This window comes from Vulpes lagopus, chromosome 4 (assembly GCF_018345385.1).
Source record: "Vulpes lagopus strain Blue_001 chromosome 4, ASM1834538v1, whole genome shotgun sequence".
In the NCBI taxonomy this organism is placed as follows: domain Eukaryota; kingdom Metazoa; phylum Chordata; class Mammalia; order Carnivora; family Canidae; genus Vulpes; species Vulpes lagopus.
The window spans coordinates 45,241,494-45,266,266 of record NC_054827.1 but is presented as its reverse complement, the minus strand read 5'-3'; the positions used below and the strand labels follow the sequence as shown (position 1 = coordinate 45,266,266).

Sequence of the window (24,773 nt, the reverse complement as noted above, 5' to 3'; positions counted from 1 at the left end):
CACTCAACACTGAGCCACCCAGTGTCCCTCTTAAAGATTTCTTCATGAAATTAGAATATACTGAAGATTAACTGGCTTTAAATGTGGGAAGTAAAGTTTGTGTCTTTGCTTTGTTGAAAATGTTCTTACTCTGTCCTTTTGAGGGCCAAGATCAGAATAATTTTTCCACAGCTTTCTTCTTAGTTTCAATTTTCAATTTTTTTTTTTTTTTTTTTTTTTTTTTTATGATAGAGAGAGAGAGAGAGAGAGAGGCAGAGACATAGAGGGAGAAACAGGCTCCATGCACCGGGAGCCTGACGTGGGATTCGATCCCGGGTCTCCAGGATCGTGCCCTGGGCCAAAGGCAGGCACCAAACCGCTGTGCCACCCAGGGATCCCAATTTTTTAATTTTTAATTTAATTTTTTTTAAAGATTTTATTTATGTGTTCATGAGAGACACAGAAAAAGAGGCAGAGACACAGACAGAGAAGCAGGCTCTCTGCTGGTAGAGATCATCCCCGATGTGGGACTCCATCCTAGGACCCCGGGATCAGGCCCTGAGCCGAAGGCAGATGCTTGACTGCTGAGCCACCCAGACACCCCAGTTTCAATTTTTTAAATTGTGGTAAAAAAATTGGGTGGCTCAGTTGGTTAAAGGCCTGCCCAAGGCTCAGGTGATGATCTCAGGATCCTGGGATTGCGTCCCATGCCCGATGACCTATCTCCCTGTTTGGTGGGGAGCCTGCCTTTCCTCTCCCTCTCCATCTGCCCCTCCCTGCTGCTCGTGCTCTCTCTCTCCCCCCTCAAACAAAATCTTTAAAAAAAAATTGTGGTAAAATAAATACAACATAAAAGTTACCATTTTTGCAATGTTTAATGTACAGTTTAGTGGCATTAAGTACATTCATGTAAAGTGTGACCACCATCCCCACTGTCCATCTTCAGAACTTCCCAGACTGAAACTCCATCCCCATCAAACACTAAGCCCCAGCCCTAAGGAGTCCTAAGCCTCCTGCCCCAGCCCCTGGGGCCAACCTTCTGCTTTCTATCTCTGTGAATTTGACTATTCTTGGGACCTCATATGAGTGAAATTCTACACTGTTTGTCCCTTTGTGACTGACTTATTCCACTCAGCATAACACCCTTCAGGTTCACCTGTGTTACAGTGTGTCAGCATTTCCATTTTAAGGCTGAATGATACTCCATTTCTCTAAGACTTTTTTTTTTTATTTTAGAAATTTTAGGACCTATGGTCTTTTTTTTTTTTAATTTTGTTTTTCTTTTTAACTTATTCATTCAGAGAGAGAGAGAGAGAGGCAGAGACAAAGGCGGAGGAAGAAGTAGACTCCATGCAGGGAGCCCAACATGGGACTCGATCCCGGGTTTCCAGGATCACATCCGGGCTGCAGGTGGCACTAAACTGCTGCGCCACCGGGGCTGCCCTCTAAGATTTTTTTTTTTTTTAAGATTTTATTTATTTATTCATGAGAGACACAGAGAGAGAGGCAGAGATACAGGCAAGAAGAAGGAGAAGCAGGCTCTATGCAGGGAAGCCGATGTGGAACTCGATCCCAGGATTGTGGGATCAAGCGCTGAGCCACCCAGGCATCCCTCTTGCAGAATTTGAAAGGGATTGATCCTTTGTCTCATAACATGAAATACCATTGATAAAAACCTTTATGCCAAATCAATTCCAAATTAATATTTTTGTATTCCAAATGAATATCAAACCCATTTGTAAGAAATCAATTTTCTTCTCTCTAGAAGTTTCCTTTCTTTTCTTTTCCTTTTCTTTTCTTTTTTCTTTCTTTTCTTAAGATTTTATTTTTCCATTCATGAAAGACACAGAGAGAGAGAGGCAGAGACATAGGCAGAGGGAGAAGCAGGCTCCATGCAGGGAGCCTGACGTGGGACTCGATCCCAGGACTCCAGGATCACAACCTGGGCCAAAGGCAGGCACTAAAACTGCTGAGCCGCCCAGGGATCCCATCTAGAAGTTTTCATCTTCCATTTGTACTTGTTTTTCTAAAATGTGTTGAGGGTGTGTCTGGAGGTAGGTTTTTTAATATTTGTGTCAGGTGCTTGGTATGATCTTTCAGTCAGAAAATGGGTCTTTCCAGCTCTGGGAACTTTTCTTCCATAATTCCATTTTTATAGTATTTCATCCTCATTTCCCCTTTCTGGAAAGATGGATCATCATCTTTGTCTCTAACTTTCTCTTCTTGTTATTCACCTTTTTAGAGTTCCCTAATCTTTCTTTCCAGTCTTTCTAATCATTTTAATACATATTTAATTTTCTTTTTTTTCTCTTTTTTTTACATATTTAATTTTCAAGAATATTTCTAGCTCCTTTTTTTTGAGCAGCCTGAGTTTTTTTTAATGGATGCAATATTTGAATTTCTCTGGGAATACATATTAGAGGTCTGTTTGATTTGTTAGTTCATTGTGGTTTTTTCCTTCTAGGATAGTTTGTAGTGTTTGTTCATCTTGGTGCTGTAATTTTTTTTTAAACACTGAGTATTGTTAGATTGTATATTGATAAGTGAAGGATTCAACTGATTAATAGGTCAATTATAGGAGGCCTGTTTTCTCTGCCACCATGTGAGTCTCTTTAATCAAAAGACCTTTTCTTGGGATCCCTGGGTGGCGCAGCGGTTTGGCGCCTGCCTTTGGCCCGGGGCGCGATCCTGGAGACCTGGGATCGAATCCCACATCGGGCTCCCGGTGCATGGAGCCTGCTTCTCCCTCTGCCTTGTCTCTGCCTCTCTCTCTCTCTCTCTCTCTCTCTCTCTCTGTGTGTGTGTGTGTGTGACTATCATAAAAAAAAAAAAAAAGACCTTTTCTTAATAAGAGAGAGCTGTCTCTACTGATGCTAGATGTAGGTGGGCTTTGCTTTGAGTTACCGTGGCAACGAGCTAATAGGGAGCACAAGGACCACCAAGATGCCAGAGTAAGGCAGTTCTGTGTTGTCAACACCCACCCTGGGTTCACAGAACGTCTCCAGGAAGCTATTCCATTTTCTTAGAGGTGATATGTATGGTGTCAGCTTTTGGGTAAATCATCACTCTGCTTCTGGGATGACAGCAGAGGGATCCCTGCTCTTCCAAAGACAGACCTTCAAACTGCAGCTGTCATCACTTTTATTCCTGCTCCATGTGTCTGCCAGCTTTGAGCTTGGAATTCTCTGGATTCCTCAACTGTAGTCCCTCCTGTGCGTATCACAGAGCTGCAGCTTCCTTACACGCCTTGGGCCCTAGCAAATGCCTGTCCTCTGTGTCTCAGTGAGAAACTTATCAAAAATTCTGGTCCAGTGATGGCTACTCCTCATTCTTGCCACCACTTTAGATTTAGTCCTTGCTGATCTTTTTTTTTTCTTTTTTTTTTAAATAAATTTATTTTTTATTGGTGTTCAATTTACCAACATACAGAATAACACCCAGTGCTCATCCCATCAAGTGCCCCCCTCAGTGCCCATCACCCATTCACCCCCCACCCCACCCTCCTCCCCTTCCACCACCCCTAGTTCATTTCCCAGAGTTAGGAGTCTTTATGTTCTGTCTTCCTTTCTGATATTTCCCACACATTTCTTCTCCCTTCCCTTATATTCCCTTTCACTATTATTTATATTCCCTAAATGCATGAGACCATATAATGTTTGTCCTTCTCCAATTGACTTACTTCACTCAGCATAATATCCTCCAGTTCCATCCACGTTGAAGCAAATGGTGGGTATTTGTCGTTTCTAATGGCTGAGTAATATTCCATTGTATACATAAACCACATCTTTTTTATCCATTCATCTTTTGATGGACACCGAGGCTCCTTCCACAGTTTGGCTATTGTGGACATTGCTGCTAGAAACATCGGGGTGCAGGTATCCCGGTGTATCATTGCATCTGTATCTTTGGGGTAAATCCCCAGTAGTGCAATTGCTGGGTAGTAGGGCAGGTCTATTTTTAACTCTTTGAGGAACCTCCACACAGTTTTCCAGCGTGGCTGCACCAGTTCACATTCCCACCAACAGTGTAAGAAGGTTCCCTTTTCTCCGCATCCTCTCCAACATTTGTGGTTTCCCGCCTTGTTAATTTTCCCCATTCTCAGGGGTGTGAGGTGGTGTCTCATTGTGGTTTTGATTTGTATTTCCCTGATGGCAAGTGATGCAGAGCATTTTCTCATGTGCATGTTGGCCATGTCTATGTCTTCCTCTGTGAGATTTCTCTTCATGTCTTTTGCCCATTTCATGATTGGGTTGTTTGTTTCTTTGGTGTTGAGTTTAATAAGTTCTTTATAGATCTTGGAAACTAGCCCTTTATCTGATACATCCTTTGCAAATATCTTCTCCCATTCTGTAGGTTGTCTTTGAGTTTTATTGACTGTATCCTTTGCTGTACAAAAGCTTCTTATCTTGATGAAGAACCAATAGTTCATTTTTGTTTTTGTTTCTTTTGCCTTCGTGGATGTATCTTGCAAGAAGTTACTGTGGCCGAGTTCAAAAAGGGTGTTGCCTGTGTTCTCCTCTAGGATTTTGATGGAATCTTGTCTCACATTTAGATCTTTCATCCATTTTGAGTTTATCTTTGTGTATGGTGAAAAAGAGTGGTCTAGTTTCATTCTTCTGCATGTGGATGTCCAATTTTCCCAGCACCATTTATTGAAGAGACTGTCTTTCTTCCAATGGATAGTCTTTCCTCCTTTACCGAATATTAGTTGACCATAAAGTTCAGGGTCTACTTCTGGGTTCTCTATTCTGTTCCATTGATCTATGTGTCTGTTTTTGTGCCAGTACCACACTGTCTTGATGACCACAGCTTTGTAGTACAAACTGAAATCTGGCATTGTGATGCCCCCAGCTATGGTTTTCTTTTTTAAATTTCCCCTGGCTGTTCGGGGTCTTTTTATTTATTTATTTATTTATTTATTTATTTATTTATTTATTTATTTTTATTTATTTACGATAGTCAGAGAGAGAGAGAGAGGCAGAGACATAGGCAGAGGGAGAAGCAGGCTCCATGCACCGGGAGCCCGCCGTGGGATTTGATCCCGGGTCTCCAGGATCGCGCCCTGAGCCAAAGGCAGGCGCGAAACCTCTGCGCCACCCAGGGATCCCCTCGGGGTCTTTTCTGATTCCACACAGATCTTAAAATAACTTGTTCTAACTCTCTGAAGAAAGTCCATGGTATTTTGATAGGGATTGCATTAAACGTGTAAATTGCCCTGGGTAACATTGACATTTTCACAATATTAATTCTTCCAATCCATGAGCATGGAATATTTTTCCTTCTCTTTGTGTCTTCCTCAATTTCTTTCAGAAGTGTTCTATAGTTTTTAGGGTATAGATCCTTTACCTCTTTGGTTAGGTTTATTCCTAAGTACCTTATGCTTTTGGGTGCAATTGGAAATGGGATTGACTCCTTAATTTCTCTTTCTTCAGTCTCATTGTTAGTGTATAGAAATGCCACTGATTTCTGGGCATTGATTTTGTATCCTGCCACGCTACCAAATTGCTGTATGAGTTCTAGCAATCTTGGGGTGGAGGCTTTTGGGTTTTCTATGTAGAGTATCATGTCATCGGCGAAGAGGGAGAGTTTGACTTCTTCTTTGCCAATTTGAATGCCTTTAATGTCTTTTTGTTGTCTGATTGCGGAGGCGAGGACTTCCAGTACTATGTTGAATAGCAGTGGTGAGAGTGGACATCCCTGTCTTGTTCCTGATCTTAGGGGAAAGGCTCCCAGTGCTTCCCCATTGAGAATGATATTTGCTGTGGGCTTTTTGTAGATGGCTTTTAAGATGTCGAGGAAAGTTCCCTCTATCCCTACGCTCTGAAGAGTTTTGATCAGGAATGGATGCTGTATTTTGTCAAATGCTTTCTCTGCATCTAATGAGAGGATCATATGGTTCTTGGTTTTTCTCTTGCTGATATGATGAATCATATTGATTGTTTTACGAGTGTTGAACCAGCCTTGTGTCCCGGGGATAAATCCTACTTGGTCATGGTGAATAATTTTCTTAATGTGCTGTTGGATCCTATTGGCTAGTATCTTGTTGAGAATTTTTGCATCCATGTTCATCAGGGATATTGGTCTGTAATTCTCCTTTTTGGTGGGGTCTTTGGTTTTGGAATTAAGGTGATGCTGGCTTCATAGAAATAATTTGGAAGTACTCCATCTCTCTCTATCTTTCCAAACAGCTTTAGTAGGATAGGTATGGTTTCTTCTTTAAACGTTTGATAGAATTCCCCTGGGAAGCCATCTGGCCCTGGACTCTTGTGTCTTGGGAGGTTTTTGAGGACTGCTTCAATTTCCTCCCTGGTTATTGGCCTGTTCAGGTTTTCTATTTATTCCTGTTCCAGTTTTGGTAGTTTGTGGCTTTCCAGGAATATGTCCATTTCTTCTAGATTGCCTAACTTATTGGCATATAGCTGTTCATAATATGTATTTAAAATCGTTTGTATTTCCTTGGTGTTGGTAGTGATCTCTCCTTTCTCATTCATGATTTTATTAATTTGAGTCTTCTCTCTCTTCTTTTTAATAAGGCTGGCTAATGGTTTATCTATCTTATTAATTCTTTCAAAGAACCAACTCCTGGTTTTGTTGATCTGTTCCACAGTTCTTCTGGACTCGATTTCGTTCAGTTCTGCTCGAATCTTAATTAACTCTCTTCTTCTGCTGGGTGTAGGGTCCATCTGCTGTTTTTTCTCTAGGTCCTTTATGTGTAAGGACAGCTTTTGTATTTGAGTTCTTTCCAGTTTTTGAATGGATGCTTGTATTGCGATGTATTTCCCCCTTAGGACTGCTTTTGCTGCATCCCAAAGATTTTGAATGGTTGTATCTTCATTCTCATTTGTTTCCATGAATCTTTTTAATTCTTCCTTAATTTCCTGGTTGACCCTTTCATCTTTTAGCAGGATGGTCCTTAACCTCCACGTGTTTGAGGTCCTTCCAAACTTCTTGTTGTGATTTAGTTCTAATTTCAAGGCATTATGGTCTGAGAATATGCAAGGTACGATCCCAATCTTTTGGTATCGGTTCAGACCCGATTTGTGACCCAGTATGTGGTCTATTCTGGAGAAAGTTCCATGTGCACTTGAGAAGAATGTGTATTCAGTTGAGTTTGGATGTAAAGTTCTGTAGATATCTGTGAAATCCATCTGGTCCAGTGTATCATTTAAAGCTCTCGTTTCTTTGGAGATGTTGTGCTTAGAAGACCTATCGAGGGTAGAAAGAGCTAGATTGAAGTCACCAAGTATAAGTGTATTATTATCTAAGTATTTCTTCACTTTGGTTATTAATTGGTTTAAATATTTGGCAGCTCCCACTTTCGGGGCATATATATTGAGGATTGTTAAGGCCTCTTGTTGGATAGATCCATTAAGTATGATATAGTGTCCCTCTTCATCTCTCACTACAGTCTTCGGGGTAAATTTCAGTTTATCTGATATAAGGATGGCTACCCCTGCTTTCTTTTGAGGACCATTTGAATGGTAAATGGTTCTCCAACCTTTTATTTTCAGGTTGTAGGTGTCCTTCTATCTAAAATGAATCTCTTGTAGACAGCGAATAGATGGGTCCTACTTTTTTATCTAGTCTGAAACCCTGCGCCTTTTGATGGGGTCATTAAACCCGTTCACGTTCAGAGTTACTATTGACAGATATGAGTTTAGTGTCATCATGATGTCTATTCAGTCCTTGTTTTTGTGGATTGTTCCACTGAACTTCTTCTTAAAGGGGAATTTTAAGAGTCCCCTTAAAATTTCTTGCAGAGCTGGTTTGGAGGTCACATATTCTTTCAGTTCCTGCCTGTCTTGGAAGCTCTTTATCTCTCCTTCCATTTTGAATGAGAGCCTTGCTGGATAAAGTATTCTTGGTTGCATGTTCTTCTCATTTAGGACCCTGAATATATCCTGCCAGCCCTTTCTGGCCTGCCAGGTCTCTGTGGAGAGGTCTGCTCTTACCCTAATACTCCTCCCCATAAAAGTCAGGGATTTCTTGTCTCTTGCTGCTTTAAGGATCTTCTCTTTATCTTTGGAATTTGCAAGCTTCACTATTAAATGTCCAGGTGTTGAACGGTTTTTATTGATTTTAGGGGGGGCGGGGGGGATCTCTCTATTTCCTGGATCTGAATGCCTGTTTCCCTTCCCAGATTAGGAAAGTGTTCAGCTATGATTTGTTCAAATACATATTCTGGACCTCTGTCCCTTTTGGCGCCCTCGGGAACCCCAATTAAACGTAGTTTTTTCTTCCTCAGGCTGTCGTTTATTTCCCTTAATCTGTCTTCATGGTCTTTTAATTGTTTGTCTCTTTTTTCCTCAGTTTCCCTCTTTGCCATCAACTTGTCTTCTATGTCACTCACTCGTTCTTCCACCTCGTTAACCCTCGTCGTTAGGACTTCTAGTTTGGATTGCATCCCATTCAATTGATTTTTAATTTCTGCCTGATTGGATCTAAATTCTGCAGTCATGAAGTCTCTTGAGTCCTTTATGCTTTTTTCTAGAGCCACCAGTAGCTGTATAATAGTGCTTCTGAATTGGATTTCTGACATTGAATTGTAATCCAGATTTTGTAACTGTCGGAGAGAGGACTGTTTCTGATTCTTTCTTTTGAGGTGAGGTTTTCCTTCTAGTCATTTTGCTCAGTGCAGAGTGGCCAAAAACAAGTTATATTGGGAAAAGGAGAAAAAGAGAAAGAAGGAAAGAAAAGAGAAAAAGAAAAAAGATAAAAGGAAGGAAAAAAGAACAAAAAGAAAAAAAGAAAGGGGAAAAAAGGGTGGGGGAAGCAATCAGAAATAAAAAAAAAAAAAAACACGGGGGAATATCTTCTGATTCTGTATACTTTAAGTCCCTTGGCTTCCCCTGGAACTTGTCCGTCTAGCTGGTCTTCTGGGGGTTGATTTTCAGGTGTTAGCATTTGCGGGAGTTGCTCTGCCCCAGCCTGGTGCAGGGCTCCGTGGGGGTTGTTTACCCGTGAGGCCCCAGGAGGAACAACCCCAGTGGCGGGGCCAGCTCTGGAAACCTGGATTCAGCCCCCGCAGTAACTCTGGGGCTCTTGGTCTGCAGGGCCTGGGGGCTCCGGGGCGGGGCCGCTGATCTGCTCAGCTCGGGGCAGGAGCGTCCTTGCTGTCCTGGGCCCTCCCGGCCTCTGCCTGTCCCGGGGGAGGCCGGATCCTGGGCTGTGTCCCGGCGCCCTGTGCTCCCGGTCTGCGCTGTTGGATTCGCTCCCGCCCCGCAGCCCCCTCCGCGGAGCCGCCACCCGAGCCCCTCGGAGCTGCTCCGGGTCCCGCGGTGCACGCTGCAGCCCTTAGGGAGCTCGGCGCACTCTCAGGGGGCACAGGTGTCTGTTAGTGTCCCGGGGAACCTGAGGGCATCCCCGCCCTCTTGGGGTCCTGCTCTAACTCCCTGCGGGCGCCTTTCTGCAGCTCCTGCTCCTCCGGGACGGGCTCTCCTGTCCTGGGGGCACTAGCCCGGCCTTAGCCGGGCTCCTCGCAGGGCCCCTCCCCCTTGGAGGCCTTTTGTTTCTTTATTTCTTTTTCCCCGTCTTCCTACCTTGATAGAAACACAAACTCTTCTCACTGTAGCATTTCAGCTGTTCCCTCTTTGAATCTCAGGCCGAATTCGTAGATTTTCAGGATGATTTGAAGGTTATCTAGGTAATTTGGTGGGGACAGGTGATTTGGGGACCCTACTCTTCCGCCATCTTGCCCCTCCTCTCTAGTCCTTGCTGATCTTATTTACAGTCATTTCAGTAGAGCTCTGGGAGGAAAGAGAAATATATATGTGCTTTAGTTCATACTCTTTTTTTTTTTTAATTTTTTATTTATTTATGATAGGCACACAGTGAGAGAGAGAGGCAGAGACACAGGCAGAGAGAGAAGCAGGCTCCATGCACCGGGAGCCCAACGTGGGATTCGATCCTGGGTCTCCAGGATCGCGCCCTGGGCCAAAGGCAGGCGCCAAACCGCTGCGCCACCCAGGGATCCCCTTAGTTCATATTCTTGAACCAGAAACCCATCCTGATCCTTTATTTTTGTCATTATTGTATCATATGTTTCTGTTGTAACATATCACAAATCTCTTGTGTAGTGACATTAGATGAAAATATGCTGTTGAGAGCCTACACTTGCCCCCACCATGGCTTTAGATGCTGAGCAAAATGTAAAATGAGTAATTTATAGTTCTGGCCCCTAAGAACAAACAAAGTTCCTAGTTGGAGGGAAAAAGAAATTCCACAAATGAAGCAATTGGAAAATAAAGCCAGTTGCCTCATAGTATCGTATAGACCTTTGATTCTTAATGGTATGTTAAGTTTATGAAAACAAGTGGGTATTCTTATTGAATTTTTTAATTTTTGGGAAGAAGTGTGAGTATGTGTGTGTATAGTAGTTTCCAAGAGTCTTTCTTGTTCTCTGATTTTCTTTTCTTCATAGAATCTTGTTTTATTTTATGGATGGTGTAATATCTCAAATTTTTGTGGGGGTACTAATTAGGAAGTAATCATGGTATGTTTTGTTTTTCAAAATCCAAGGTATTTCTGTTTTTTCCACAGTTTCTTCCCTTATTTTAGTCTTTCTTATTCATGCGGCGGGGTTTTCTAAATGGTCCTTGATAGTTCGTGCTTAGCTCGTGTTTAAGAGTTGAACTGTAGGGCAGCCCAGTTGGCTCAGCGGTTTAGTGCCGCCTTCAGTCCAGGGCCTGATCCTGGAGACCCAGGATTGAGTCCCACGTCAGGCTCCCTGCATGAAGCCTGCTTCTCCCTCTGCTTCTCTTGCTCTCTCTCTCTCTCTCTCTCTCTCTCTGTGTGTGTGTGTGTTTCTCATGAACAAATAAATCTTAAAAAAAAAAAAAAAAAAAAGTTGAACTGTAGAAAGTTGACCAGTGATAGGAGGGTAAACTAGCCTTATGTGATGAACAGCTAAACACCAGGATGAGGAGAGCTTTATGCTAGGTTCCTGGGGAGGCAACTCTTTTATTTCTTTACAGAAGAACCTTCCAGTTTTTGCCCTGGGAAAAGTACTGAGCTTTAGACCAAATAATGCCAGAGGGCAAGGGGATTCTGTTCTGCATATGACTGTTCCCTATATGAAGCCTAAACTCCAATTAGGCAGGCTTCATAATTGTCCTCTGAAAGTACTGTCCAGTCTTCCATGCCTTCCACGTGTTTTCCCATTCCCATCAGGCCTGTTTTTAACCTGCCTGTCTTTTAGGACTAACCAGAGCCCTACCTCTTCTAGATTTCATCCTAGCCCCATTACAACTCAATATCCAGAATTTCTTGTCCATGTCTCATTTTGAATATAATCATATGCTTATTTTGGGCAGAAACCATTTTTTAAAATAATCTTGGCAATTAGGATAAGCCTTGTACTTAATGGATATTCGGAATATTTGTATTACATGAATTAAGTACTGCTTTGCATTTGTGCCTGTCTCTATGCGAGACTGTTTGTTTACAAGTAATATTCTCTAACCTCCCAAAACTTGTAGCCCTAAAGTTGATTGCCTTTCTCTTTGAAAACATCTTCAACTCCTGGAGGTTGGATCTGTGCCTTAAGTTTTTTCTGTATCCTCCCAGCAACTTACACAGTTTTTTTTTTTTTTTTTTTATGACAAGTAGGTTCTCAGTAAGATATACTGAATGCCTGAGTTGTAGCAGGAGGGACTAACCCCAGTGTGATTATAATTTCAGGTGCCTGTGACATTTGATGATATCTCCATCTATTTTTCCACTCCGGAGTGGGAAAAATTGGAAGAATGGCAAAAAGAACTTTACAAGAATATCATGAAGGGCAACTACGAGTCTCTCATCTCCATGGGTGAGGCTAAGCTGTCACCTTTCTTTGATTGCTCCAAGGGGTGACCGCAGCTCCAAGGGGGCTTTGAACAGTCCCTTGTCCACCAGAAGTCCTCATTTTTACTCTATCCTCACTTCACATTCTGGTCACGAGCAAAGATTTCCAGTTCACTCTAGCTAAATGGGAAATCATCATCTCTCCTTCTGCCAATTCGCAGGACAGAGAATACAGCTCAGGGTTCTGGGTGTGCCAGCGGGATGGTTTCTGTGGGTATCCTTCACTTTGAAAGGGTCTTGCTCTCGCCCTTGAAGCACACTGTTACTGTTACTCAGTGAAAGTAGCAGGCGGGCAGTGCTACCACACATGCCATTCCCACACATTACCTCTCCTCTTACATGCTTTCCAGATAGATATTATCGGAAGTGAATGGTTGGGGCAAAGTGATAAAGATGCTAATAGAAATCCTCTGGGACCATGAACCTTAAAACCTACAGTTCAGCCTTAATGGCAGTTAATTAGTTGTCATCTTCATTGATCTCTTTTTCATACCGTCTTTGCTTTCTTCCTCTCCTAGATTATGCCATGAATCAACCTGATGTCTTATCTCAGATTCAGCCAGAAAGAGAACATACTACAGAGGACCAGGCAGGACCAGAGGAAAGTGAGATTCCCACAGACCCCAGTGAAGGTAAGTAACAGAAGAGATTATCCACTGGTTATCTCCCTTTCCTGGTCAGAGACAGTGGCTCAGAACTGAGTAAGCAGGGCTTGGGACTCCTAGAGCTTCTCCATACTAAAGCAGCTAGACTGTGAATGGATCCTCAAACATTTAAATAGGAGAGAATACTTAGAGATTGCTGGTCCTTTACCTTCTTCCATCAGTACCATGCATCTGAGGGCTATTAATGGTATTCCATGACAAAAGTTTTGAGATTTAAGTTTTTAGTAAGATAAACATGTCCTTAGATGGCAGGGGAAGCAGTTATGCTCATATGGGGGGAAGTGGCTTCAGTGAATACACACACTGCTGTTCAGAAATGCTGGGGGCAGGGCAGCCTGAGTGGCTCAGTGGTTTAGGGCCACCTTCAGCCCAGGGCGTGATCCTGGAGACCCGGGATCAAGTCCCATGTCAGGCTCCCTGCATGGAGCCTGCTTCTCCCTCTGCCTGTGTCTCTGTCTTTGTCTCTCTCTCTCTCTCTCTCTCATGAATAAATAAATAAAATCTTAAAAAAGAAATGCTTGGGGCATTGGTTCCTCAGAGACACACTTAACCAGCAGAGCCCAGTGATGTCTACCTGGGCAAAGTGGACTTTGCCTGGTTTGGGAGCCAACTATCATTAATGACCTCTCTTTAGTTTATTTGGTTGGTAGCTACTTGGTATTGTGTGGGAAACACTGCTCACCCAAGTCTCGTTGTACTGTTTCTCTCAAGTCTTCCTTCTGCTATCAGAAAAAGCTCATCATTTTGTTCTTTGCTGGATAGAAAGCTCACAGAAAGTTCATCCTTCAGACAGCTCTATTAGATAAACTTTTCTTACAACCCATCCCCTCTCCCATACACTGTTATTTTTCTTCTAACATGTATTATGAAAATTTCCAAACAGAAAAGTTGGAATAATTTTGCAATGAACACCTAGATACCTAACCACCTAAATTCTACCACTAATATTTTACTTTACTTCGTTATCATGTATTTATCCCATCTCTGAATCCCTGTGAATCCATCCTATTTTCAGTTCATTTCCAAATCAAGACATTAATATACTTCCCCATAAATAGTTCCATATGAATATCATTAACCTAGAGTTTAATATTTTTTCTTTTGAGGTCAATTGAACATACAATGAACTGCTCAGATCTTAACATTCCCTTACTTACAAAGAATGCATGTGTTTGCCAAACATATTATTTTTTAAAGATAATTTTTTAGGGCAGCCCGGGTGGCTCAGCGGTTTAGTGCCGCTTTCAGCCCATGGCATGATCCTGGAGATGCAGGATCAAGTCCCACATCGGGCTGTCTGCATGGAGCCTGCTTCTCCCTCTGCTTGTGTCTCTGCCTTTCTCTCTGTGGCTCTCATGAATAAATAAATAAAATATTTTTTTAAAAAAGATAATTTTTTAAAGGTTTTATTTATTTGAGAGAAAGAAAGCAAGAGACAGAGCATAAGCAGAAGGGGAGGGGCAGGGGCAGACAGGGGGAGAGAGAGGACAAGCAGACTCCCTTCTGAGTAGGGAGCCCAAGGTGGGGCTCTACCTCAAAACTTTATGACCTGAGCTGAAGGCAAGCGCTTAACTGACTGAGCGACCCAGGCACCCCTAAACATATTTTAAGAATGTGTGGGTGAGGGCAGTCCAGGTGGCTCAGTGGTTTAGCGCCACCTTCAGCCCAGGGTGTGATCCTGGAGACCTGGGATCAAGTCCCACATCAGGCTCCCTGCATGGAGCCTGCTTCTCTGCCTGTGTCTGTGCCTCTCTCTCTCTCTCCCTGTGTCTCTCATGAATAAATAAACAAATCTTTAAAAAAAAAAAAAATAACGTGTGGGTGATTCTATTAAGCAGTATAACAGGTTTAATATGATTAACTTTGGGACGCCTGGGTGGCTCAGCAGTTGAGTACCTGCCTTTGGCTCAGGGCATGATCCTAGAGTTCCGGGATCGAGTCCCACATCAGGCTCCCTGCATGGGGCTGCTTCTCCTTCTGTCTATGTCTCTGCCTCTCTCTCTGTGACTCTCATGACTAAATAAAATCTTTAAAAAATAAATAATAATAATAATAATTAATTAACTTTTATATCATAGATATAAATAATCTAAAATCATATCACAAAGATAGGTGACTTGATTATAGTAATTATTAGAAATTACTCCTTGGTTTACAATTAGTTATCTGAAAAAAAAACAGTTATCTAACATATTTTTCAGCTAATATAAATCAGTGTGTCATTTTATTTTGGGGGACAAATGGCAGAGATGTAAAGTAACTTGTTTTTGTATGATACATGAAAGTTTCATTTAGCTGCCATCTTGACAGTTCAGTTTTACTGTGGCTTTTTTCTTTTACTTTTTTTTTTTATTTTTTTTTTTTACTTGTTTTTTTACTGTGGCTTTTAAGACTCCCTTTGTGGTTGGTTGGTCAACCAAATATGGCTTTTTTTGTTTGTTTGTTTTTAAGATTTTATTTATTTATTTATTCATGAGAGAGAGAGGCAGAGACACCCTGGGCTGAAGGCGGCACTAAAACGCTAAGCCACTGGGGCTGCTCCCAAATATGTTAATATATGTTAATATAATATAATATAATATAATATAATATAATATAAAATTAAAGCAAGCAGTGTAAGCACTGAATTTATTTAATGCTCTGGGTTGATTCTGTGTAGTTTTAGTTTACATTGCTCATTATCAGCCTAGATATTTACTAGAACTTGAGGACAGGGGGGATCCCTGGGTGGCGCAGCGGTTTGGCGCCTGCCTTTGGCCCAGGGCGTGATCCTGGAGACCCGGGATCGAATCCCACGTCGGGCTCCCGGTGCATGGAGCCTGCTTCTCCCTCTGCCTGTGTCTCTGCCTCTCTCTCTCTCTCTCTGTGACTATCATAAAAAAAAAAAAAAAAAAAAAAAGAACTTGAGGACAGGATTCAAATGATTTGGACTAATCAATATATAGCATTTTTAAAAAGATTTTATATACTTATTTGAGAGAGAGGGAGACAGCAGGAGGAGGAACAGAGGGAGAGGGACAGCAGACCTTGCGCTGAGGAAGGAGCCTGATGTGGGACTTGATCCCACAACTCCAAGATTATGACCTGAGCCAAAATCAAGAGTCAGACAGTTAACCAACTGAGCCACCTAGGCACTCCTATTTTATTTCTTTTTCTAAAACATTTATTTATTTGAGAGACAGTGTGCGAGGATAGGAGGTGGGGGCAGGGGTAGGAGAAGGAAAGAGAGAATCTCAGGCAGATTCCCCACTGAGCACAGCCCAACACAAGGTACAGTCTCACCTCCCTGAGATCACCACCTGAGCCAAAATCAAGAATTGGACACTAAGTGGACTGTGCCATACAGGAGTCCCTCAGTACTTATTTTCTTTTAAAATATGCTCCAGGAGCACCTGGGTGGCTCAGTTGGTTAAGTGTCTGACTTTGGCTTAGGTCATGATCTCAGGATCCTGGGATCAAGCCCAAGTTGAGCTCTGTGCTCAACAAGGAGCCTGTGTCTCCTCTCCCTCCCTTCCTGTTCTGTCTCTTGCTTTCTGTCTCTCAAATAAATAAATAAAATCTTAAAAGTGTGTGTGTGTGTGTGTGTGTGTGTGTGTGTGTGTGTGTGTGTGTATACTGTGTGCGTGTGCGCGCTCTAGGCTGTGCTGGGGGTCCCAAAGGCCATCTCCACATGTGGTCCTTCACTAGAAGGACACACAGGATTCAGCATAAAGTCATGCTTAGGGTTAAGGTTTATTACAGCAAAAGGACACAGAGCCAAACTAGCAAAGATAAAAGTCACACAGGCAAAGTCTGGAGGGAACCAGGGATTACCTTTCAGAATCCTCTTAAAGTACAGTCTCGCAAGACACATGCCGTTCCTCCAGCAGTGAGTTGTGATATATGCAGAGTGTTGTCTCCCAGGGAAGCTCATGAAAGACTTAGCATCCAGGGGTTTCACTGTGAGCTGGTCACATAGCCATTCTTTGCCTCACACATACCGAAATTCTGGACTCCCGGAAGGAAGACAAATGTTCAGCATAAACTGCACTGCACAGTTTAGGTCTGGTGAAGCAGTCCTGACATTTAGGGGAATTTTTCTATCAGCAGAGGGATAGAAAGCTTACAGGCAGGCAGCCTGGGTGGCTTAGCAGTTTAGCACCGCCTTCAGTCCAGGGTCTGATCCTGGAGACCCGGGATCGAGTCCTGCGTTGGGCTCCCTGCATGGAGCCTGCTTCTCCCTCTGCTTGTGTCTCTGCCTCTCTCTCCCTGTGTCTCTCATGAATAAATAAATAAATAAAATCTAAAAAGAGAGAGAGAGAGAGAAAGAAAGCTCACAGGCAGTCCTTCTGGGAATAGGTGGTCTCAGACTACCTATCTTAGATTTTCTTTACCCTCAGACACACGAAAAAATCCTTATTCCTTTCAATGGAGAATAATAAACTGTCTGGTTATTAGAGGCCAAAACAGATTGTTCCACACAAATATTAGGCAGAGGTACTCATTTTAGGCCACTTTACTGATGTATATAATAAAATATCTTTTCGATAGATTATTCTCCATTTAGGGTTCTTTTTTTTTAGCTTTACACCCAAAGAATCTCTCTCTCTTTTTATTTTCTTCACTTTTCAGCAAGCAGCTTCACTTCTCTAAAACAACATCATATTTTCAAAAGTCAATTTTCGTATACCATGTAATTTGTTCTTAGGCCCCCATGTGTTTATATTGGAATATTGATGTACTTTTAGAAACCTTAATTTTCTAAAGTACCATTGGATTTTATCCATATTTCTTATAAAGCCCATAATTTATTATTGTATTTCATTTTAGAGCTTTAGAAGAGCTGTGCATTTTAATTAAATATATAGTTTGAATGGGTAGAGTGGATTTGAGGATGGTAATGGTACCATGGGACACCCCTTCCTTTTTATGTCCAAATATCTGGGAATTAATTTTACATTCTGTCTTTATCACCATCGTCTGAATCCGATGAAGGAAAAGAGAAATTATCATATCTCTTGAGGGAATAGTCATTGATGCCCACTGTCTTGGGTAAAATTGCATACAATTAGTGGAAAATAAAAAAAAATTAGTGGAGAATAGCAGTGAATGAAAGAAGACAAAAATATAATCTTGAGATTTTCTGTAGTTCTTCTTTAATTGTATCACTAGGGCCAAGTGCAGACCAGCTATGTGTGTGCAGCCACTATTTGGTCACTCGCTAATGGTTTGAATATTGATCTCCCAACTTTTTAGAATTCTTTGGAGAAAAATTTGACCCAGGAAGTTCAAATGGAATAATTACTGAAAGTCCATTATCTTTGCCCTTCTTCTAGTTCAGAAGCCATGAATTCAAACCAAGATTGTAGAAGACTCCAAAACAAAGCAGATTCATTTCTAAATCTTGCAGTCCCAGGGAGACTTCATGGTCATTGTTTAAGGTGCATTGCCATGATGCCCTGTCTGCACCTGTTTTCTCTAGTCCAGCAAAGCCATATTTTCCTAAACTAAATCAGTGATTAAGAGCATGTGATTTAAAAAAAAAACAAACGTGATTAAGGCAATGTGATAACCCTTTTATTTTAGTTTATCCTATGTGAGAACAAGAATCATCCTGGGAATGATAAAACTTTAAGGTTTTAACTTACTACACAAGTACTTAACACAGTCACCTGGCAACGTTTCAATCCCACACCTATTTCACAGAAATTTTCAAAAAAAGTTTTTATATTTTTACCAATGGTTGTTTCATATCTTAGGTATTGTTTGTAGTCTGCTCAAAAAGTCCCATCTCAGGACAATTTTAACTTGGTTTAAAGAAAAAGTTTTTATATTTTTACCAATGATTGTTTCATTTCTCAGGTATTGTTTGTTGTCTGCTTAAAAAGTCCAATCTTAGGACGATTTTAACTTCGTTTATAATACCTTTATACATATCTCAGAACTTCAAGGTTCCAGCTTCTTTTCAGACAGCATGAGTCCTTACCCTGTTTAAAACACACACATATGGACGCCTGGGTGGCTCAGCGGTTGAGTGTCTGCCTTCGGCCCAGGGCATGATCCTGGAGTCCCATGTCAGGCTCCCTGCATGGAGCCTGCTTCTCCCTCTGTCTATATCTCTGCCTCTCTTTCTGGGTCTCTCATGAATAAATAAATAAAATCTTTAAAAAAATTTAAAAAAAGGGCAGCCCCGGTGGCGCAGCGGTTTGGCGCCGCCTGCAACCCAGGGCATGATCCTGGAGTCCCAGGATCGAGTCCCATGTCAGGCTCTCTGCATGGAGCCTGCTTCTCCCTCTGCCTCTCTCTTTCTCTCTCTCTCTCTGCATCTCTATGAATAAATAAATAAAATCTTTAAAAAAAATTTAAAAAAAAAATTTAAAAAAATAAAACACAAAAATCAGATTTCCTCATGGTTAAACTAACATTCAACCAGTGTAGACATTAAATTTTTATATTGTGATCAGCTTTTCTATTTTTTATTTTTTTAAAGATTTTATTTATTTATTCATAGAAAGGGAGAGAGAGGCAGAGACACAGGCAGAGGGAGAAGCAGGTATCATACAGAGAGCCTGACGTGGGACTCTATCCAGGGTCTCCAGGATCACGCTGTAGGCTGCAGGCAGCGCTAAATTGCTGCGCCACCAGGGCTGCCCTCTTTTTTTTTGTTTGTTTGTTTTTTTTTAAGATTTTTACTTATTTTAGAGAGAGAGCTAGAGCAGGGGTAGGGGCAGAGGGAGAGGGAGAGAATCTCAAGCAGACTCCCCACTGAGCATAGACCCTCCTACAGGAGGCTTTATCTCATGACCCTGAGGTCATGACCTGAGCCAAAACCAAGAGTCGAAACCCACTGAGCCACCCAGGCGCCCCTCAGCTTTTCTATTTTTAACTTCCTCTCAAACCTAGAACCTTAGCATTTTTCCATTTCCTCCTACTTGACTAGTATTCAGTTTTTCCCTGTCCTCTGGCATTTTCCAAAGCCTACTGCCAGCATGAACCCATAATTTTACTTTTATTCTATGTTTAAGTATCCACTGTTGGGATTTCTTAGGCCTGTGAAGAATGTGCTTTTGGAACTGTTGTGGTGGCCTGGCCAGCAGTTGGCATATAGTCACCATGCAGGTGTCTTTATCAGGCCATCACAGTATTCAAGTTCTCCTGCTCCTTTCATTTCACATCCAAAAGGTCCTCAGGCTGTACTGCCACCACTCCCACCAAATTATAGTAGACACTACAATATTCTGTGTCTTCTATGACAGTGCCAACACCCAGTTACTTAATAAAATCAAAATTTCCTTAGTTACACTAATCTAGTTAAATGACCAGAGGAACTTTTAGCACTTTTAGGAACTTTTTTTTTTTTTTTTTTTAAAGCAGCATCATTATTAATGATGGGGTTATAGCTTCCTGCTTCCTGGGATTTCCCAAGTTCAGTGAAGATATACTTAGCCAGTGGGTTCTAATACCAACAGCCGCTTACATTTCTGGAGAACTGGGGTTTTTTTTTTTATCCTTCCATAGCTTTTATGATTGGCTGCTGAATTTGGAAAGAATCCAAATTCCCATCAATAGGGCACTCTTGAATAAACAATGGTACCGCTACATAGTACAGCTATAAAAAGGAATGAGAAAGATCTCTTTAAAAAAAAAAAGAAAGAAGATCTCTGCATACTGTTATATGCAGATGCCCAGAATATAGTGTCAAGTAAAAAATTGGAGTCCAGAACAGTTTGAGTAGTATGCCATATAAAGAGGGATAAAAGTGAAGATGTATATATATTTGCTTGTATTTTCACAAAGAAACAATGAAAGATTAACACAAAAACCAGGGATGCCTGGGTGGCTCAGCAGTTGGGTGTCTGCCTTTGGCTTAGGGCGTGATCCTAAAGTCCCAGGATCAAGTCCCACATTGGGCCTCCTGCGTGGAGCCTGCTTCTACCTCTACCTATGTCTCTGCCTCTCTCTGTGTGTCTCTCATGAATAAATAAAATCTTAAAAAAAAAAAGATCAGTGATGTCTGGGTGGCTCAATGGTTGAGTGTCTGCCTTAGGCTCAGGGCATAATCCTGGGATCAGGGATCGAGTCCCATGTCAGGCTCCCTTCATGGAGCCTGCTTCTCCCTCTGCCTGTGTTTCTGCCTCTGTCTCTCTCTGTGTCTCTCATGAATAAATAAATAAATCTTTAATAAATAAAAAAGTATCAGGCTGAAATAATTAAACTGTATATATGTGTGTAACATAAATACATAGATTTCTTCCAAGTGACTAAAACATAATATTTTAAGTATATATCCCTAGAGGAGGTATTTTAACTATATTCCCTAGAAAGGATATATCCTTAAGCCTAAAAGAAGCACAAAATAATCTTAGATTGAGTTCATATTTTTGTTTATAATATTGGTATTATTTTGACACAAGTATTCAAATAAAGCTATATTAATGTCGGGCAGCCTGGGTGGCTCAGTGGATTGGCGTCGCCTTTGGCCCAGGGTGTGATCCTGGAGTCCAGGGATTGAGTCCCACATCGGGTTCCCTTCATGGAGCCTGCTTCTCCCTCTGCCTGTGTCTCTGCCTCTCTCTTTCTTTGTCTCTCATGAATAAATAAATAAAATCCTTTAAAAAAAGTTATATTAATGTCATCAGGAACCAAACTTGTCATGGTAAGGGAGAAAAGATACAAGTATAACATCAAAGGATTTAATTAAAACCCTGTAATCTTAAATATGAATCATAAATATTAGTATAAAGTCTTGATACTTTTTCTAAAAGGTATGTATTTTAATAGCACTGTCCATGGAAAAGAGCTAGAAGCAACAACAACCTATGAGCAGTTGGCATCCTTATCATCCAGATTGCAGTCTCTAAATTCCATTTCTCAGATCAGTGATTGTATGCATGGAACAGGAAATGTACAGGATGGGGATCCCTGGGTGGCTCAGCAGTTTGGTGCCTGCCTTCGGCCCAGGGCATGATCCTGGAGTCCCAGGATCAAGTCTCACGTCAGGCTCCTTGCATGGAGCCTGCTTCTGCCTCTGGCTGTTTCTCTGCCTCTCTCTGTCTTTCATGAATGAATGAATAAAATCTTTAAAAAAAAAAAATGTACAAGATGAACCTGGGATAGTCAGTCACACCAGAAATAAAGGAAACTAGATTTTGATGATATGAAAAGACATAGAACTTCTCTGAAGAAGCGCCTGCTGGCCAAAGAAGGGACAATTTGAGCAATGGACTGAAACATCCTGTGGCTTCTTAATGATAAACCAAAAAAAAAAAAAAAAAAAAGTCAAAACCACTTGAATGACACTTGGAGGTTTCTAGAGCACTAACTCCTTCAGGAAATTGATGAAGAGGGCCAATTAAGTATTTTACGTCTTATTATAGTGAGGATTCCTGGGTGGCTTAGCGGTTTAGCAACTGCCTTGGGCCCGGGGTGTGATCCTGGGGTCCTGGGATCGGTCCCGCATTGGGCTCCCCTGCATGGAGCTTGCTTTTCCCTCTGCCTGTGTCTCTCATGAATAAATAAATAAAATCTTTAAAAAATAAATAAATAAAAGTCTTATAGTTTTGATGAATAGAAAGTTCATCCTCTGGATATCTCCTTAAACCCAGTCTGTCTCCACCTGCTTTTCTCTTTATTTATTTTTTTTTAAGATTTTTTTTATTCATTCATGATAGGCATAGAGAGAGAGAGAGAGAGAGGCAGAGACACAGGCAGAGGGAGAAGCAGGCTCCATGCCCGGAGCCCAACGCAGGACTCGATCCCGGATCTTCCAGGATCATGCCCTGGGCCAAAGGCAGGTGCTGAACTGCTGAGCCACCCAGGGATCCCCCTGCTTTTCTCTTTATATATGTGTGTGGGTATAAAATATGAGGGAAAAGAAAGATACAGTAGGACTATGTTTAATACATTTCATCCTGTAGTTTAGGGAGTTGGAAAGGCAGCCTGCCCCACAGGCTAAAGCCTGTGTCTTCCCAGTCTCACTGCATAACCTGACCACCTTCTGGGCCTCGGTCTTCTCCAACCTCATATTTCTGCTGGCACACCTTCAGATTTCAGGGGTCTCTAACAGTGAGTTCTGCTTATTTGCTACACATAAACCCAGAGCCTACCTACAAGGCTTTTTTGAGAAATAATATAGTTAGAATTTACTGTCTGCACCTTGTCAGCTTGTCAGCTTGTCCCTTTAGGCCAAAAAAAAAAGGCCATCTAGGTCTTGGCTGGGCTAGCACGTACAGCTGTTTCTGTGCTGACCAAATGAGCCATGTTATGTGCACAGCTTTTAGAGGCTGTTCTTTTTTCCTTCCAGAAGAACCTCCCCGCCCCTTCCAGGCCTAAGGGACTCCCAAAGACTATTCTCCCCACTCCTGGGGGCTCAGGAAACAATGAGCTGTATCCTTTAATAGGCAGAAGTAGTATGATCTTTTGGAGCCCAGAAACCTGAAAAGTATATTTCTGAGGAGTCCGACCTGTGTTTAAATGGACCTGACTTTGTACTTCTGGGATTATGTTTTTTAATTAACCTCTAAGAAAAACTTTTTTGGTCAATCTTGGTTTCTGCTTTTTTCCTGCTATGTTTTAAAGCAAACATTTGATAATATGGCATTTTACCATAAATATTTCCTTACTGACAATGTATTTAAGCCTCTGAGGGCCCTCTCTACCAAAATGGAGAAAGTATTCCCTGCTTCATTATTTCATTTAAAAAACTGTGAAAAAAATTAATAAAATAAAAATTTAAAAAGCTGTGAAAGTAAAAACATTTCGGAAGTAAGAGTGCTAACAAAATGGAAGGCACTGCTGATTCTAGATGTATGTCAGGGCATCGTCCTCTCCAAAATAAAACCTATGAGTTGTTTTATTTTTTTTTTTAAGATTTTATTTATTTATTCATGATAGAGAGAGAGAGAGAGAGAGAGAGAGAGAGGCAGAGACACAGGCAGAGGGAGAAGCAGGCTCCATGCCGGGAGCCCAACGCAGGACTTGATCCCAGGACTCCTGGATCATGCCCTGGACGAAGGCAGGCGCTAAACCGCTGAGCCACCCAGGGATCCCCCTGTGAGTTGTTTTAAAATGAGGGGATCCTTGGGTGGCTCAGCGTTTTGGTGCCTGCCTTTGGCCCAGGGCACGATCCTAGAGTCCCAGGATCGAGTCCCGCGTTGGGCTCCCGGCATGGAGCCTGCTTCTCCCTCTGCCTGTGTCTCTGCCTCTCTCTCTCTCTGTTTATCATAAGTAAATAAATAAATCTTAAAAAAATAAAAATGAAATAAAAATAAAGAAAAGAAAATGAAAACAGTGAGGGATACCTCAGCAGTTGAGCGTCTGCCTTTGGCTCAGGGTGTGATCCCAGGCTGGGGATTGAGTCCCGAATCGGGCTCCCTTTGAGGAGTCTGCTTCTCCCTCTGCCTATGTCTCTGCCTCTCTCTCTATGTCTCTCATGAATAAATAAAATCTTTAAAAATAAGAAAAAATTTAAATAAAATGTAAATAGTGAATCAAGTAGAATATATCATATAAAAAAACATAAATTAGGCTTCATTTGGAACTGGTTCTCTAGATGTGGTATGCTTTTTTTTTCTTTTTTTTTTCTTTTTTTTTTTTAAGACTGGTTCAGTTTTGGTTTTGTAGTTAGAAATATTTGGGCAAGACTATTCAACAAGCTAACACAATCATTTTCACTTTCTGAGTCAAGACCTGAAGGTCATTCTCTTTTTTCCCCCATATAGAGCCTGGCATTTCAACATCAGATATTCTGTCTTGGATCAAACAAGAGGAAGAGCCCCAGGTTGGGGCCCCACAGGAGACCAAGGACAGTGACATGCACAAGGGCACCTATGCTGGTGAGTGAGGAATGGGAGATGCTCACACCCAGGACACATTTAAGCCATGACTCACAGAGGAAGCGACAGATGAGAGGGGATGTAGAGGCAAGAAGTGGAAGAAGAATGGGGAAAAGGGAGAAAAGACAGGCTCAAGTAAGTTAGAGATGAAAATGAAATCAAACTAAGGATGAATGTTTAAGTGAGAAAACACATTCTTTTTAAGTGTAAAGACAAAGTAGATTTGTTAGAGGAGGAAAAATAAGTGCGCACAGGGTGCTCAAAGCATAAGAATGGAGACAGAAGCATTTGAGGATCATGTAGAAAGGACAGAACAGAAATAGGAGGAGACAAGCCGTAGTGACAAGAGTGTCCTTGGAAAGGCGAGAATGTTGACAAGAGCTCTCCCTCAGGACAAACAGTGGTGGCAGAAGAAGCAAAAAGCTTCCTTGCAAAATCCTTAGCACCTTCTATATTTTGCCATCTGAATTATAGA

General features: G+C 41.7%; 1 protein-coding gene across 1 annotated transcript in view; it reads left to right on the top strand.

Moving 5' to 3' along the window:
- The window catches only part of ZNF398 (zinc finger protein 398), a 37,529-nt gene that overhangs the window by 7,664 nt on the left and 5,092 nt on the right, over positions 1–24,773 (top strand). The window contains exons 3-5 of the mRNA XM_041753136.1: positions 11,659–11,785; positions 12,339–12,452; positions 24,185–24,298. Coding sequence (XP_041609070.1) covers positions 11,659–11,785; positions 12,339–12,452; positions 24,185–24,298 — 355 coding nt within the window. The remainder of the gene's footprint in view (positions 1–11,658; positions 11,786–12,338; positions 12,453–24,184; positions 24,299–24,773) is intronic.